Source organism: Tympanuchus pallidicinctus, unplaced genomic scaffold (assembly GCF_026119805.1).
Source record: "Tympanuchus pallidicinctus isolate F22 unplaced genomic scaffold, pur_lepc_1.0 scaffold47, whole genome shotgun sequence".
Classification (NCBI taxonomy): domain Eukaryota; kingdom Metazoa; phylum Chordata; class Aves; order Galliformes; family Phasianidae; genus Tympanuchus; species Tympanuchus pallidicinctus.
Genome location: NW_026294766.1, coordinates 302,106 through 320,143, shown reverse-complemented (window position 1 = coordinate 320,143; position 18,038 = coordinate 302,106). Strand labels below are relative to the sequence as shown.

Genomic DNA, 18,038 nt, shown 5'->3' with positions numbered 1-18,038 from the left:
TCCTCAGCTTCCTGAAGAAAGCAGCTACTGTTTTTCCCCAAGGCAATTTTGCAAAGGCAGTCACCACGCTGCTCAGCATCGCAAATCCCCGTCTGTCCAAGATGCAACTTTCCCTTTAATTACCAAGAGTGACAGCTGTGGCTTCCCTGTCCTCGTTTCCATTAAGGATTGACAAACACCAGAGTCTCACTGTCCCTGAAGCGTCCCACCCCTCTCCAATGACTTTCTTTCAAGTTATTCCAAGAGCATGCGATAGAGAGAAGCAGTTGATTATGAGATCGCTCCTGGGCTCGGTGTGATTGCTGCTTTGGCACCCCCACCCCTCATCACTAACACTGCAGCTGGATGCTCAGCCCGTGTTCCTTAGGAACACCCAGTTCCCTCTCCTTGACCCCAGAACTGAAAAATATCTTCCAATGGGAAATGCTTCCATGCTTCACCCTTCTGTCTCCCTGCTTTCTGCAAGGTGCTGCTGTCCAGGAATGATAACAGCATCAACTTCTGTTGTACAAAACAGCTTGTTTCAAGAAATCTGGCATTAGCCCTTTTTTAAGGATCCATCCTACGTCAGCTTGTGGGTGTTGCAGCTGTGCAGTTGGGTTAAGGAGTTGCTGTGTTGTGCATCTGCTCAGAGCTGTGCTCGGTGCTGGGTTCCCAGCAGTGCCCATCGCCCATCATTTGTCCATTTCCACCCTGATGGAGATGATCCGAAGTTTGTGCCTAAAGGTTGAGAAAAGCTGCAGTTCGGAGCAATTCCGCCTCATTTGCATCACTTTTGGGGAAATGCAGAACTAATTGCATAATGTGAATCCTCATCCTGCAGCAGGGATCAGGCCAGGGTGACTCATCCTCGAGGAATAGTCCCTTTAATCCAGGAAAGGATGAAGCCAACCTGCTGAGCTGGTCCATGGCCAATGGGCCCTGGGTGGGGGTGGAGGGTTCTGCACTGTGGACTTGATGGCTATGCCAACCCACCCAACCCATGGAGAACATCTGTGTGACTCGGGCTCCGTATGCAAAGAGTTTGAGTCAGCAGAAATTCCAGTTCCAGAGCCCAGTTCTGTCTGCACTAAAGCTGCAGCTGAAGATGAGGTGTTTCTGAAAAAAAAAGAATCATAGAATCTTAGACCCATTAAGTCAGGAAAAGACCTCTGAGATCACCAGGTACAACCCCAACCCACCCCACCATGCCCACTGACTGTGTCCTTAAGTGCCACATCTCCATGGTTCTTGAACACCTCCAAGGACAGTAACCCCACCACCTCTCTGGGCAACAGTTCCAAGGCCTGTCCACTCTTTCAGAGGATAAATTTTTTGCTAATATCCAACATGAGCATCCCATGAAGGGAAGAATCACTGCCTCCTGGAGCCTGGCTCAGCCCTGATATCCAAGTAGCAAAAAATGCAAGGGTGCACTCAGGTCAGAATGTACCCAGATGTTTGGCCCAGCCACCAGGTCCAAAATTCACTTTGCTCCAGTGTTGCTGAAATAAAGTGAAAGAAAAGGATTAATTTTCCATTAAAATAATCCTATAAGGAAATGCAGTTAATTAAGCAGAAGCAAGGAAATCCAGCACAACCCTGTGAGGCTCATACCCAGGGGGTGGGGATTCCTCCAGCCTTAGGCTAAGCGTGGACCACAAACCCAGAGCATCTCCTTTTCCAGGTGAGATCCCTGCCTAAAGCCTCCCACTCCTCCTCCCTCCTGGTGCCATTGACCACATCACAAGAAACAACTTGCTTCTGGATATAATGCAGATTGTGGAGCCGTCTGGCTGCAAGGAATGAGCATTCACAGGAGGAACTAATTACTGGCTAATTTCTTACCTGCATTTATCCATGATCTGCTTTGTGGCAGGCTCCTTGGGTATCATTTGCTCCCACCTGCTGTTCAAAGCACCTATCTGCTTCTTGGGGCTGGAAGCACTGTCTCCAATTTCCCATGTGTGTTCCCCATTTGACTGCCAGCAATAATAATAATGTGGTGATAATTATAGGCAGTGGTGCGTTCATTAAAAAATAGAAAGCAGCACATCAGGAGGACACCGAGGCCAATCCAACCAGTGCAAGGGTCAGGAAGGGGAAATTAAACCTCTAGTGCTTCCTGGGAACTGTGTGGCTTGGAAATTGGGTATCTGAAGCAAAGGAAATGCAAATGATCCCTGATAATGATTCCCTGAGTAATGGTAAAAAGCACAATAAATCTGCATCCATTTTTTCAGACCACAAAAATGCAGCTTTGGTCCCCCAGGAAATCCTGAGGTATTTAAATTTATTTCTTTTTTTTTTTTCACCTCAGGTGAAATTACATTAACTTTTTTTAAAAAAATCTTTATATACTTACTTTTATTATTATTATTATTTTTAAGTGGGATATTCCAAACCATTTCCTTCTGATGCAGGTGGGGACTTCCTGCTTCAGCTGCGTAAGGAATTCACCATGGAATAAAGCAAAATTCCTACTCCTGCTTTGTTGGTGAAGTGGGCAGGTTTGCTGCTGAGTTTTTGTATGTGTTTCATGCTCTTCTCCTTCAGCCCCAAAGGTGCATTGGTGTTTCCTCAGTTTGCAGAATGAGTGGGACCTCCAGGATCAGCATCACCAGGACTTTCCCTATGTCCCCTCCTTAAGACCCAAACCTTCTGTGCTATCTGTGGCCCCCACAGCCTCTGGAATCTTCAGTCCAGCCCTGTGGCACTCCACATCTCATGCCACCTCACCGGTGTTTTCCATCACCAAGATCGCCGCAGTGCTGCAGAGACCAAAGGTGAGCTTCCGTTTCAGCAAAGCTGCTCCATTTCTTTGCTGTTGATCATGAATTTGAAACCTCTTTATCACAGTCAGAGAATCTATTGGAAAAGGTCACTAATGTCATCTAGCCCCACCATCAACCCATCAGCTTCCAACAATCAACTCATTATCTAGTCCAACCATCAACCCAGTTATCCACTAGCCAGCAAAAAAGGGAGAAAAAAAGACCCATTTTCCAGCACTGGGCCTCAGGGGCTGCATCTTCATCTTGATCCAGGTAAAAAGAGATGGAAAGGGCTTTGCCCATAGGCAAAGTGCAGAGCAGGAAGAGAAGGAGCCCATCTAGCGGCACGCTTTGAAAACAGCCCTCATGTTGGGCATGGTTGGACGAAATTAATGGTTTTGAACCTGTGCCATTTGCTTTGGCTCATGGCAACCAATGGTTGAATTTGAGGTGAACAAAACATTCTAGCTGCTATCACACAGAAGCATGGAAAATAGTAAACAAGTTAAAAAGCTTAATTGACAAATATGGCCTGAAGAATTTTTCCTTCTTTAATGTCGCACTCAAGGTACTTGCTCAAATACCTGCTGCAAAGTGTGCTCTTCAGGCTGATGCTGTGGTTGTGCCATCTCTTCTATATCATACTGCAGGGACATGGGGCACCCTAGGGGCAAAGTCCCCTCTGTTTCTATTACTGCCCCTCTTCCTCCTCTCCCAAAATTCTTATCTGGCTGTGTTTAGCACAGAGAACTGCCATGGGTGATGACAAGTCATCCTTCCGTCCCTATAAAGTCAGTTCTTCATCTCCTTGGCTGTGATAGGTTTTAGAGTGCTTGTATTGGTCTAGCAAAACATCACACCCCGAACATTTCCTATGATAAAATCTCTGGAATGGTATTTCCATACTCATATCATGAATAGTTTTGCTAAAAGGACTGGAGAGAATCTTTTCTCAGTTATCAAAATGCTTTCTCTGGGTATTTGAAGAGACAGAATCATCCAGGTGGATGTGTTGGCCTGAAACAGCAGTTTGTTTAAGAAAATCAAAATAAGGAGTGAAAAAGAAAAAGAATTCTTTTCAAAAATCAAATCTGTCCTTTGAAATGTTTGCACTGAAACTCCATAGCTGGTAGGACTTCACAAATACGATAATGTGTGTTTTGCTATTTTGCCATCATTCAGGATGTGGGCATTGTTTCAATACCTAAAACAAACAGCTACAGAACAAGACTAGGAAGAAAAAACAGTAATCACTTATTTGGAACTGTTCCCAGCCTCTCAAAGCTTGTAATACACGTATTAATGAATAGCTTGAAAACCATCTGAGATGAACCTTTCCCCTTTGTTGCAGTGACAGAATCTTTACAGCTGTAGCCACAGAGAAAAAGTAAATGCTGTCTTCATTTTCCTCATTGGTTTGCGAAAATTACAGCTGAGAACGTTTGGGTGTTGGCTCAAACACGAGGAGGAAAGGTGCTGCCCGTGTTTTGGAAGAAGTGGTATCATCTTCCTTTCTTCTCCCTATTATTCAAGCCACTACACGGTAATTATTCTTCCATTGCAATTAGGCAGTCGTCTGCTCCTTCCTGGGATGGGAGAAGTCACCTTGCTGGCAGATTCCTGTCTGTAGGAGGAGGGTGAATTGTTGGGTTGAGTTACCCTTCACACCTGAACATTCCAGGGGATGTCTTCTTCGGTGGTGCTGTTGGGGGATGCAGGCCTTACGGTCTCTAAGGGTTGGAGGGGAAAGATCTGGAAAGGCCACGACTGGGCTCAGCCCTTGGAGGTTGGGAGTGTCATGCAAAGCAAGTTCCTGCTCTACCAGGCTGCATATAAGGGCCAGACCGACTGGCCAACAAATCAACCTGCATCAAGTTGGGCAATAACCCAGGTCCAAATCTTTCTCAACCGTCTTCTTTAGCAACACTGAGCCCCAACCAAAGCAGACTCCACTCAGCCTCTGAAGGAAAGTCAAGCAGAGTTGCTCTAGCTATGAACTGCAAGAGGATGGCCATGCCTCTCCATACCCAAAGGAGAACCCAAACTTGGAGCCACAACAGTTCCGTGCTGTGGACCAGAGCATGGTGACGATGACATGCAGGTGGTCAGTGGAGCTGCCAGTGTCCCAGCAGTGCTCAAGGCTCTGCGCTGCTCTTCTTCCCAACTCATGTCTGTTAGCACGTAATGAGGAATGCACTAAACTCAGATGCAAAATCAGCTGCTTAAGTGGACTCCATCCCACCCAATTTTAACTGCTCAGATGAGCCACCAAACTGGATTTCCTCGATCAAGTGGAGCTCAGCCAGAGGACTACCCATCTCCCTTAACCTGGGTCTGACATTCTGATGACCAAATTCAGATGGGACAATTTCTTCTTTTAGCGCTGAAGTGACACCTCCTGCCCATCTCCAAGGTGCTTATCTTCTTTGCATCAGCCTTTAATACTCACTTTTTTTTTTTTTTTTTTTTAACGTTGCCATTAGAATTTTGCCCCATGAGAGCACAGAGATTAATAGCTCCGTGCAACCTGTAATTCTTTGTGTGCTGGAGACAGGAAGAAATTCATGGTGATAATAGTGTCTGCAAACCCTGTGGATGACAGGCAGGCTGTATTTGTCTGAGTGTATGCAGGCGTCTTGCATGGTGATGTCTCCATTTGCACTAATGCCCCTGCCCTGGGCTGCTTGTAGAGCCGAGATGGATCTAATTGATGCATCCAGTAGAGTCTTGCACTTGATGCACTTCATGCTAAACTAGGCTTCTGTGTTTGGTCAGGTGAATCATCTCATGGAAATGTTGGTTTCTTTCCATGAAATGAGCCCCCAGCTACCAGCTCTCACTTTGAGCTCTGCGTGGGAAATTTCAAAACTAGACAAATTTTATTTCCACCCCATTATGGCCAAGACATCTTCCAACTCATCCCTTTTAAGACATATGGGGCAACGTCACCCTTTCTCAGCCCTGATGCCACTTGAAGCAAAGGTGTTAGTGTCTGGAGTACATACAAATACGGCAGAGACCATCAAGCCCACAGAGGTCAGCACTGGCACTGTCCTCATCCAATTGCTGCTATGTGGAAAGACCATATGAGTGTGTTGTTCAGATAGCACAGTGGTGAGTGATACAGGTGGCACGCTAGTTGTGGAGGTGTTACAACACTCTGAAACATTTTGGGGATTCCTAGCAAGCTTTGATATCAGCTGTTACTTTAGCAAATGGCACCTTGGCCTATATAATACCTAAATGCTCATGTCACATGAGGAAGCAAATAGAATAAACATCTTAGGACTCTCCTTGTGTCTGAGCCCCAACATGTCCCAAATTGTCTACAGAGACAACGGGTCCTTTCTCTACCTGTGGACATACAGAAAGCAAAAGAGCACTTCTCCCCTGTCCTGTAATTACATTAGCCTGCATCTATGGAAAAATCCAGGAACAAAGCAAATACTTTCAATGCAGTTTATTGAAGGCACAGTGGAAAGCTGGGAAGTTTGAGCAGTCAGTGGAAGAAGCTCTGTTTGTGTGAGCACAAGACATCAGAGTCAGAAGCCTTAACACTTCCTCAGCATTTCGGGGTGGGGATGGGGGTGAGCGCTTCTAAGATTCAGCACACTTTGAACCAGCCACCCCTAACATGCACAAGCAAACGAAAGCACTACGTATTCATCTGTAAGCAAATTCCACAAAAAGCCTATGGTTGCAGTGCAAACAGCAGGTGCTTTGAACGCTGAAGTTGCCTTGCTTAAAATTTAAGCTCAAATTCTCAGCTTGGGGTTTCTCTTTGGATGAGAAGAGGAACGTGCTCCATGCAGCTCCTCCTGGGGAAGTTAAATCATCATGCTCTTTTCTGAAATGCTTTGGGAGGTGCTGTTAAAAAAAGGTGTCTTGTAAGGAAGAACACCCCTAATGCACCTGCTTGTTATGGGAAAGCTGGGGGGAATGCGATGGAACAAACAAAACCTAAAAGCTGCAGTCAACTAAGCAGTATAAACTCAAAGAAGTAAGATGACGTGGAGCACCTGCTGGAGAAGCTTGCTAGATGTGACTGTAAGGTTGGAGACTCTGAAAACATTATTCAGAGCATGTGTGTGATGTTAATGACTTTGGGAATGGACTGGGTGACAAATGTTGCTGTTTGAGGGCAGAAAAACCCTTCTGCCTCATCTCAGTGGTAGGAACTGCGCGTCTACACGCCACGCTCCACTGCTCCTAGCTCTGCCACCTCTGTGGCTGCTGTCCCTATGGGACCACACACGGGTCTCTGACCACCCCAAAATTCCCCACCACACCGTTGTTGCACGCCACAACCTCAGGGCTGTTGGCTACCACCACCGGCGGGCCCGCCAGCTGCCGGATGACACAGCCTTGGTTCCCAAAGCTGACCACACCGCCAGGTTGGCAAGCTCCCATCCTAGCATTCAAGCCCCCACTGGCTGTGCTGATGACGGTGCGGGCTGGGTACCCTCCACTACGGGAGCTGAACCCCCCGGTTTTACAATTGACTCCTCCGGCTTGGCAGAACACCTCTGGGACACATGGCTTAGCCACCGAGCTGATGACCCTCTTGGGGTGGATCCCGGCGCTGCGAGAGCTGAATCCTCCATTCTGGGAGCTGTGACGTCCGGACCGTCTCCCCAAGGAGCCGTAGCCACATGCCGCTGCGTTGGCAGCCAACATCCCGCAGTCATCAGGGAGGTTGTAGCCACTGCTGACCACCGCTGCAAGACAGCCCAGGGGATGCATTACATGGAGCTGGGGGAGTCTTGCATGCATGTCATTCCACAAATGGCAGAACCAACCAAGCCTGATTCCCCCTGCGTTGGTTCAACACTACTCCTCCCATCTCCTCCTCATGACCCAGTGCATCCCCTCCATATCCTCACACTTCCCATGCTCTTCAGACTGGTTCAACGCTCTCTCCCATGCATAATGCATGTTCTGGTGGCCAGGACAGAATGTTGCCCCCAAATGTACAAAAGGGGTGTGAATTTGACTTTCCCTCCCACATCAAATTAATGGTTTTCTTGAAATTTAGGGCCATTTGGGATTTCTGGGACAAACGTTTCTCATTGTGGGCCTAGGCTGAAATGAGGCAGGGAGCCAAAGGCAGAGGGGGCTGGGACAGGCAATTCTGCCCCATAAACTGCCCTTCCTACAAGGAGAAACCCTCCAGGTTGTAAAACTTCAAGTTACTTACACACGCTCACCGGGTTCCCCACACATATCCTGTTAGGGGAAAGAAGAGAAATGTGTATTATTCCAGTAACTAGTGGCATGTATATCTAGAAATTTGATGTCACTCATCACTTGCAGCCACATCCAGCCCACTTGTCACTTAATCCCGTGTTGCAACACATCTGGCTATTCCTAGGACAGTAACTGCTGTTGCTGGCAGAAAGTGAATGGGATGGCCTTCAGCCATCTGTCCACCCCCGCTTCTGTGAGCCTGGGAGGATCCCAGACCTGCAGAGTTCACGTAAGAGCTGGACTCATTCCGGCCTTAGCTCTGATATTCAGGAAGAAAGAGACAAACCCTCTGCCACCTACCTGCTCTCTTCACCCTCCAACAAAGTCTTATAGGTGGCGATCTCAATGTCCAGGGCCAGCTTGACATTCAGCAGCTCCTGGTAATCCCGCAGCATGCAAGCCAGCTCATCCTTGGCCTTCTGGAGGGCATTCTGCAGCTCAACATGCTTCTCCCGTGCGTCCTTCAGGGCACAGTCCCCGCGCTGCTCAACATCACAGATGGAGGTTTGCAGGCAGGAGACCTGTCAGGGGAGAGGACAACAGTGCAGGTGTCTTTGCTTTCTTAGTGCTTGGGTGTTCTGCATGCAGCCCTTCTGATTGCAAACAGGGAGAGATACCAGCTTCCCTGGAGTGCTTTGTTATCTCTATCCACTTTTGTACCACTGTGTACAATACATGACTAAAGCAACAACTTTTAAAATAAAAGGAATATTTGGCTCTCAGCTTTCTCATCTGTTTAAATTCACTGCTGGTCACCACGGTAGGCTGGATTTGGGTCATACATCTACTGAAGGCCAATGCATCACTTTCCCCCATGCCTGAGCTGTCCTCCAGACACACGTGGCCTCTGGGTCCCACCTACCTGCTTCTTCACATTCTCCAGTTCACACTGCAATTTCTGTATCATCCGGGTCAGCTCTGAAATCTCACACTTGTTGCTCTGCAGATCATCGCAGTACTTGCCCCTTTTATCCTGAAGCTCCTGAAACTGGAAGACAGAAACAAGACAGTTGCCACATCTGACCTGCAGCCCATGAGCTGGAATTGGTTGCTTTGTACTCACCCTGGTTTGGTAGAAGGCATCCACTTCTTCTTTGCTCTTCTGAGCAATTTCTTGGTACCAGCACTCAACGTTCTTAATGATGCTCTCCATGTCCAGGTCTCGGTTGTTGTCCATCTTCACGATGACCGAAGTGTCGCACAGCTGGCGATCAACTTGAGCCCGTTCCTAAACATTGGGGAATGGCTTGGTCAGCTGCAAGGAATTCTCAGGCTTTGTAGCAAAGGGAGGGCTGGAACAAAGAGCCACTCTGCTCGGCTGATGGGTGCAAGTCGAGAGCTCTCCCTCAGGTTGGCTCAGCAGAAAATCCTCCCTGCTGGATGAGTTGCCGCGTGCCAGCTGCTGACCTGCAGCAATTCTGTCCACATCAAGGGCAAGGTATGCAAGTGACTTAACCCTTGGTATCCTGTCATCTTCAGCTGCTTTGCTGATGTTAATGACAGGATTAAGCTGGGAGCTCTAATCAGACAACTGCAATCTGGAGTAACGAGACAGGTTCACCTCTCTTCTCAGGGGTAGAGTTAGGACACAGCCAATTCATACCCAGAGATGCATTAAGAGAGGGGGAACCACCCAATTCCCAACATAATCATGCTAATATCAACCAACAACATCAGCCTTGTAGTTCCATGCTTTCAAGTGTTCAGGGCTTGGGATGAGACAGATCCAAGAGGGACTGGGTACTGGAGCACCCAAGAATGAGGCAGCACCCAGTGCTGGGACAGAGCCGAGGAACTCACCTCTTCAAACACACACTTGAGCAGCTCCAGCTGCCTTCTAAGCAGGTCCACCTTCACCTCCAGCTCTTCCTTGTTCAAGAAGATGCAGTCTGCATCCTGAAAGAGAGGAGATGTGCTGTGAACACTTTGGAGAAACATAGGGAAGGCAGAGGCAGCCGCAGAGGAGCAGAGACATGTTCCAACAGAGTTCCAGGAGCAGAAAGGTGTAAAGGGATGAGTCAGGTGCCCCACTGTCTCCTCAAGGAAAACAAAGCCACTCCAACGTGACTGACAGGGATTAGTTTATTTATTTGGACTTAGCTACAAACTCAGAATGGACTAATGAGGACTTTAAAATGATTTTTTAATATTGTTCAAATGATTTCTCCTTTTCTGATGTGCAAATATAAAGGATATGAAGAGACTGTCAGGAAATAACCTGTGTCTCATACACCATTTTGTGGCCTCGCACTCTGTCCCCATTCCATGAATGCATCACGAAACACGCAATCTAAGGGTGTGTTTGGTCCAACAAAGCTATTGCTGCAGCACTGATCATGTGGGCTGTGAGTATTTTCACTTTCTCCTCCCATTTGCCTCTTTTTCTGACTGTGCTTCTTTACAGGCCTCCCTCTTTTTGCTCACTGTAATACTTCTGCCAAGTGTTTGCTCACCATGCTCTATTGCAGCCACGTTTCATACCAGATAAACCCATGAAAGGTCTAACAACCCATTTACTTTGAGCTTCTCACCTTTTTGAGTGCCACAAACTCATTCTCTACAGTCGTACGCCTGTTGATTTCCTCCTCATATCTGTTGGGAAAGGAGAAGAAAAGGGCTGAGCTGAGCAACACTACCAAACACACAACCACCACGACGAAGAGCAGCCCCCCTTGCTCAGACTGCCATCAGACACTGTGGGCACTGTGTGCAAGCCAACATTAGATCATACAAAGATCACAAGCTTCTTCACCAATACCAGCATTAACAATGCAAAGAATCTGCGAGTGAGACAGAAGAATGGGACATCCCCAAAGGGGACACACCGTGTGTCTGAGACAAACTAAAGAGAAGTCTCAAAAGAGACCCAAAGGTCCTTACTTGCACTTGAACTCCTCCACCAGCTGGCTTGTGGCACACTCCTCATTGCCCAGCTTCTGCTTCTCGCACAGCAAGCAGTCCAGGCGCTTCCGCAGGTCACAGATGTAGTTCTCAAAGTAGAGCTCCAGGTTCTTCCCTTTCTTTGGCAGGACATACTGCTGCAGGAGGCCCCACTTGGTCTCCAGCACCTTGTTCTGCTGCTCCAGGAACCGGACCTGCAGGCCAAAAAGGAGTGATTCTTCAAAGAAAGGTGGATGCAATAGTTCTGCACCTGATTTAACTGTCTGCTCTCACTTTGAAAGCAGCAAGAGTCCTGCAGGCATAAGAACGGGATTTTAGGAAAGTGAGGGGTGATATGCCATGAGGAATGTGAAATTATCTGCTGGCATTTAGAAATATTAAATGCACACAGGCCTGTGCTAACTCCACTTATCCCCAGTGGTTGCAAATGAGCTCTTCCAGAAGCTCTGATGGACTCCAATGGAGCGCCCAACTGGAGGGACCTGCTTGTCTCTTTTCTCTACAAAGGGATCCTAATGTAACAGCTCAGAATTAGACACCTAACATTTAAATGCTTGAATCAGGAACAACTTTCTCTGACTTCAGGAATGCTTTTGGAACAGTCACTATATTTAATGGCAAGGGGAAAAAGGACTCTAACACAGGACAGAAAGATGAGCCCATCTGAAGTGGAGCTGTTGGACCTGAGTGACCAATAATGACCATTCCAACCTTAGCTGTTCTCTGATTCCCTGATTTTGTAATGCTATGATTCTATGATTCCATGATTCCATGACTCTATAATCCCACGATTCAATAATCCCATGATTCCATAATTCTGTGATTTTGTGATTCCAAAATTCCATGATTCCACGATTCTGTGATTCCATGATTCCATGATTCTATGGATCCATGATTCTGTGATTCTATAATTCTATAATTCCATGATTCTATGATTTTATAATTCTATGGTTCTTTTGATTTTGTGATTCTGGCTGTGCTAGAAAAAGGCTGAAACAAGAATTCAGCTTTGATCTGGGGCCACCCAGACAGGAGACAACAGCAAGAAGGTCCAATGCTGCCACGGCCAGAACAATCCCCATCAAATCCTATGTGCCCACACTGAGACAATCTCCTACACTGAAGACCTCATTTTGAAGAATGTGGGCCCTTGCACGTACCCAGCTCAGCAACGGATGGCCTGAGCAGCACTGGACATCTGGGGAGGGTTTATTTTTTACTTTTTCCACCACCAGCTGCAAGCAAGGAGCAGTTTGCACTCACCTTGTCAATGAAGCAGGCAAACTGTGTGTTGAGTGTCTTGATCTGCTCCTTCTCCTGACAGCGTATTTCATGTTCCAGAGGGTCAACCCCAACACAGAGGGGCTTCAGGAGCCTCTCATCGATGCAGATGCCCTGGATTCCTTCCCCCTTGCGATCGGGGTAACCCCTCACGATGCTGAATCCCCTGGGACCGCAAAGGCCGACCCTTCCTCCGGCGTTACCGTAGCCAACAACACCTCCGAAGCCGAAATCTCCAAAACACCCATTGCCACAGACCCCATTCACATAGGAAATTCTTCTGCTCCCACCCAGGTTGCAGACGCTGCGGCTGCTGTAGGCTCCGGCTGCGCACCGGGCAGGCTGGCATGCAGCAGCATAGCTCCGACCACAGATCTCCGACGCTGAGCTGAAGCCTCGCCGTCCCAGCATGGACCTCACCGTCGGTGCCTGTCTGCTCATCTTGGGTGAGGGCGGATCACGGGAGTCGAGGGGAAGCTCTTCTGCAGGAGAGGAACAGAGATCCCGCTGGGGTGACACCGCGATGCCACTCCTTATATACGTTTGGGAAGCTGGTCCTTGATAGGATCAGGACGTTAATTTAAAGCGCTTAAGGGTTTGGTTTGCCTGGCAGCAATAAATGCTCCTCAAAATGCAAAGCAGCCCAGCAAATACCAACTACTGAGGAAATAAAAAGGAATCTAAAAGTGCTCTGTTTGCAAGTTGGCTTAGAATATATTACGGTTTGAAGTGCTCCCCTAACTTAGGCTAATTATAGTTTAGTGAACGTTTTTTCTGAAGAAACTCTTTGTGATTTGTTTGCTGTGTGTCGTTTGGGGTTTTGTGTCTCATGGGTTTCTGTGAATGATGGCATATTTTGCAGGCTTGCACTTTGTGTGGTTAATTTCACAATCTCTCCTTTTTTTCCTCACCAGGTTTGTTTTGGACACGGAAAAGTTACCAAAATCAACCATGGAAAAACACTAGCAGTCATGTTATGATGTATGCGTTGTTTCCCTGCCTGTACCACAGGTAGATCTACTGAGTTATGGGTCTGCATTCATATGCGAGGATTCAAAGTGCCCTGCAAAAGCATTCTCTTACAGCATTTCACTGACCTTCTCCTACCACCATGAAACCCCACCAAAACAGGGCAGGTTCCCCCAGGAATTGAGGCATCTTCCAGTCTGCCCACTGGATTTACATTCTGTAGCATTTCAGGGATGAACTCACCTGAACGATGTTGCAAATTCTTAACCTGGGGTCCATTTGACATTGTTAAATCTTCATCTATTGCCGTTTTGGAGCTTCTTCCCATCTGAACGCGAGACCTTTTGTTTCATTGTCTGGTGGTCTCTACAACTAACAAAAAGGGAAGAGCTGCACCTTCCAGCCTGGGGAGTATTCCAGAAATGAGTGCTGAAAGTTGGGTGACATTGCCAGGCACGTCCTTGACCCAATGGAAATGCATTAGGGAGAGACAACAGCCCCCGGCTCAGTGTCCGGGGAGCTGAGGTGATTCACACCCACAGGCATTGGTCTTCTTCATCAACAGAGGAAGTCTTAATGAGTAGATTAAACTGAACACCTGGGATGGCTTTGACTCACGTTGGCAAGACAAATCTGTCGCTCCTAATCACCAGCCCAAGGAGGTGAGGCTGAGCCAACCCTTCCTGGGCCTTTCTAAATGACAATTGCAAAGTCAAAACAATAGGGCTTTTTCAGCTCTTTGAGAGTAAAGATTTCGGGATAGAAAGACACATTACCACACACTCAACCAATTGCCTTCAGCCCTTCCAAAAGGGAACTATGCTTGGAGAAATCTTCATGCTCTCTCTATATCAATGATGGTATCTGCAGACAGCCAGTAGTACGTTCCTGCATCCTCTTTAGTCCCGCTGAAGACATTTCCATTGCAAGTCACAAAACGAAGGCTAAACCTCCTTATAACATAAAACCTTCTTATATCAAGCTCTCTTAAAGGAACGCACACCTTGAACCTTAGCAAACCATAGGACGTGACTGCAGCACCGAGATTCACCAGGCTATTAATTGAATGTGTAATTGCAACTTGCATGAGTCTGAGGGGCTGGTGGTATAAATTAGTTGTGTAAACTGATACTCTTGCCCTATACAGGTGGAATAATTCAACATATTTATAGCATGACTTTTTTGTTTATAATATCTTAGGCTCACAGTTCATGTTGTGTTGCCAGCGCAACTGGCAATATCAGTTAAAACATTCTGCTGGCAAATATTAGAGGCTTAAAGCTAAAGCTTGCAACGTCTCAGATCCTTTAAGTTCTGAACAAAGGCTTATCAAAAGCAAAATGCATATTTGAATCCAAAGAGCAGTACAAAAGGCAATTGTTCCAGCTCTTTCACTCAGCTGGAACTAATGCGTGCTCTACATAGGAAGACTGAATCCCAAATCAGAAGTCAGACTGAGAGCTGTGTCCTCCTTCCTGCACCCCATTATACTTGCAGGCTGTGTGGGAGACGCCTGAAACGCATCATAGACTGCAATTAAACGTCTGCCAACTAACTGCACTGAATTAGCTCCACTTTCAAAATGTCTCACCAGAGCTCCATGAGAGGTGCGAGATTTTGGGCATGGGTTGTCCAGTGTTGGGTGACACTTCTCTTGGCCAACCTCCTGCTCATGATCTCAGTTATCAGGCAGCTCTGTGGAAGGTTCACTCAATGTCATTCAGGTCTTTCCAAAGGACACAGAGTGTTTCTTCTGTTGCGACACCAGGCCTCAGGAGTCACCAATTTGTCGTGAGTACAAACATGGGAGATGGGAGAGCACTTTGAAGCAAAAAAAAAGACATTTTTTGACTGAAAAAAAAAAAAAAAAAAAAAAAAAAAAAAAAAAAGAGGGATCCATCCTACTTTCATCTCATAGAAAAGAAGGACAAAGAAGGGAAAGAAGGAAAATATTTTGATGGGTTGAATGAATCATTTTAACGACTTGCAATCTCTCCCTTTGTCAGCGTTCTGTATGTGCTGCTGAGAATGGAATTCATTATGAGAACATGTGAAGTTCACTAATTTGTTTGTTGCCTCTGGAGGTGAATCTGAACTAGCTCTTAAAATGCATTTTATGCGATAGTCTCAAAGAGCTGTGCTCCATCTCTGTAATTACAGACAGCCATGAAGAACTCATTGCATTCAGACAAGACAATGGCAATAACCTACCTGTGCTAACAGCATTTGATAGACATGAGATTGGGTCACAGTATGCATTTTTACACACACACACAACTCCAAGGACTGTGTAATCTCTTGTCTGTGACATTCATGAGATCTTCAAGTCTTGATTTGATTGGTGCATCCCTGTTCTCATGTATCCTAAAGCCAAAAGAATTCTGTGTGGTAATGTGCTTCTTCCTCTCATACCCTACATCTGCTCTATGTTTAGAAGTCAAGGCTGGGATTTTCAAAGCACGCTCCTCAAAAAACGCATCAAACACTGGGCCTGGATTCACCTCCCTCCCAGCTTGAGCCATCAAACTCGCCATGTATTCTAATTTCCTCTTTGAGACTCCCTCTATGGCTGATGGAGGGAGATAGGCATCTCCAGACAGTGACTCATCACTACCTAAAATAGGCAGCGAAGACAGGTGGGAGGAATCAGCCTCTGGAGGCACTTGCCTCGCTCCTTACTGACGACCAGAGGCAGTCTAGACAACCAGACAAGAGCCCCGGCGCCCAGCTGCTGGATGGGCACAGCTGGGCGAGATGAGTCCCACCCTTTGGGTGCCACATTTCTTCATCACCTTTGAAGTCTTAATGAGAGCACACAACATCACACGCTCTTCTGGATTCGCTCCGTTCCCCGTGGATGCATATGTCCTATCTCCGTGCTGTGATTAGCGCCTGTAAAGCCAAGGCTTGCGACAAAGCAAAGGGTTGTTTTGATCTTTTTCACGCTGATGCCTTCCCCCTGCATAGCAGAAATAAAGGTGTGGTGTATGGGAATCCAGGCCTTCAAATGGGACAGCATCCAACTGCCTGTAGGATGAGAAAAGGAAAAGAAAACATTGCAACTGTCACTGGGCAACAGCAACATCCCTATAAATGCTGAGCTCTTCCCTGAAAGCTGTTTTCTTGGGGAGATGAGGTTCCATGAGCACTACAGGAGGAAGGAATTGCCTGTGGAAGATGGGGCAGGTCCTCCTGGGAAGCGTAACAAGGGGATGGGTTCTTCCCTTTGTAATGTGAAGGCATCAGTGCCCCAGCCCTTGTCTGGTTGGGTCTGCAGAGCTTTGTGATCTATTTCTGCTGAATTTCTAAAGAGTGCTGGTTCATGAAGCATGGCTGGGGGAGAGAGTTTGGAGAATATTAATTCTACCTCATCTCCCTGACTTCTCTTGTGACAGAATCATCTGTTTTCAGTGAGAACACTATAACCTTTATGAGACACTTAACCCCCTCTTAAAGCATGCTTATGGTGCTCAACTGTTCCTTTCTTGTCAAATCTTTCCCATGGTTTTATTCACTAACGATTGTGACTGTTCTGTGGTCCTGATTTTCTGCTCGTATTTGATTGGGAAAGAGGAATGGTAGAGGGAGAGAAGTGTCTTTCAGTCCCAGATCCCAACAATTGCTTCAGATAGGAAAGGACCTCCCTCTGGATTTTGTAAAACACTTCTCTGTCTGACTTGTGCCTGTATGGTTCATTTCTTTGCTCTGCCAGCTCGCTATAATTGCTTTAATCACAAAACAATTCAGTCCTCAGTAGTTGGTTTAACACATTAATTTGTTGGCTTCTTTTCAGCCTGTTCAGGCAAATACAGCAAAATTTCATCCTCTGATTTGTTTTAAAACCCTTTTAAAACTGGCCATCACTGAATTTCCAAAATGAAGCTGAAAACATCAACCAAACACATTCCTGGTGTTTTTCCAATAATGTCCCCATTGCAGAAGATTTGAGCAGCGATAAAATGTGTTTTTTCATCACTCCTTGGTAGCATATGTGCTATAAAAATGCAAAGCAGCTGAGATGACTTCTCCACGAATCTTAAAACTCTCATTGAGTGGAATTGGGTAGGATCCAAATTTGGTGCAAAATTGGCATAAAAAAGCTGGCCTTAAATGGCTTCAATAGTTTACAGTTAGCAAAATGTGGATCTGCCACACTGACATGACAGTCTCTGTGCAGCCCACTTAGCTGTTGAGGCTTTTCAACAGCAGATCTGCCTCTTCCAATGAAGGAATTTCTGTATCTTTGTTAAACACAACAAATGAAGTGGCAACACATTCATTCTCCATGCACTTTATTGGAACAAGAGCAAAAATTGCAGAGCTCAAGTCATCAAGACACAAGCTGGGATGCAGAAATGTATGCACATGTCAAAGTGCAGACTGCCTGTCAGGACATAAAGAAGGAAGCTAACAGAACTACAGGAAATATAATTAGTTTTTGCTGGCTACAGAAGGTGAAATGCCTTTTTTTTTTTTTAATTGAGTTTTCTTTTATGACTTTCCTGCCTGCATGAGGATGACAAAGATGCTCCAAGACAGTGCACAAAGAGCACACAGGAGTCTGGCCCCTCCTCTCTTGCTGAAGCACTCTAGGGAAAGGCTTTTGCTTTAAATGTCATAACTCGTTTCATAGAAAGCGAAGCTTTAATTGGGAAAAAAGAAAAGGCTGGTGGGAAGCTGAGATTGAGTGATAATATAAGTGCTTTTAGAGAAGCAGCATGTTCTAAGCATTCTTTTTTTGATGCGATCCTGGTGGGGCTGCTCTGATGTGATTTCCTGATGTCTGTTCCCCTCACGCAAGGCGGAACTGAGGTGGAGCAGAGCTTTCATTCTCTACTTTGGATCTTGCATCCTCTCAGATCTGGAGCTCAGACACGGGTGGTGCTC

At 46.5% G+C, this 18,038-nt stretch overlaps 1 protein-coding gene across 1 annotated transcript; it reads right to left on the bottom strand.

Annotated features, from left to right (window-relative positions):
• Positions 1-6,992: 6,992 nt before the first annotated feature.
• Positions 6,993-12,623, bottom strand: LOC128090487 (keratin, type II cytoskeletal 4-like). Its single transcript, XM_052702877.1, has 9 exons — positions 12,165-12,623; positions 10,881-11,095; positions 10,532-10,592; positions 9,801-9,896; positions 9,064-9,228; positions 8,863-8,988; positions 8,301-8,521; positions 7,951-7,979; positions 6,993-7,471 (listed from the first exon to the last, which is right to left on the bottom strand). The coding sequence occupies exons 1-9, from the start codon at positions 12,621-12,623 to the stop codon at positions 6,993-6,995; spliced, it is 1,851 nt and encodes a 616-aa protein (XP_052558837.1).
• Positions 12,624-18,038: the final 5,415 nt, after the last annotated feature.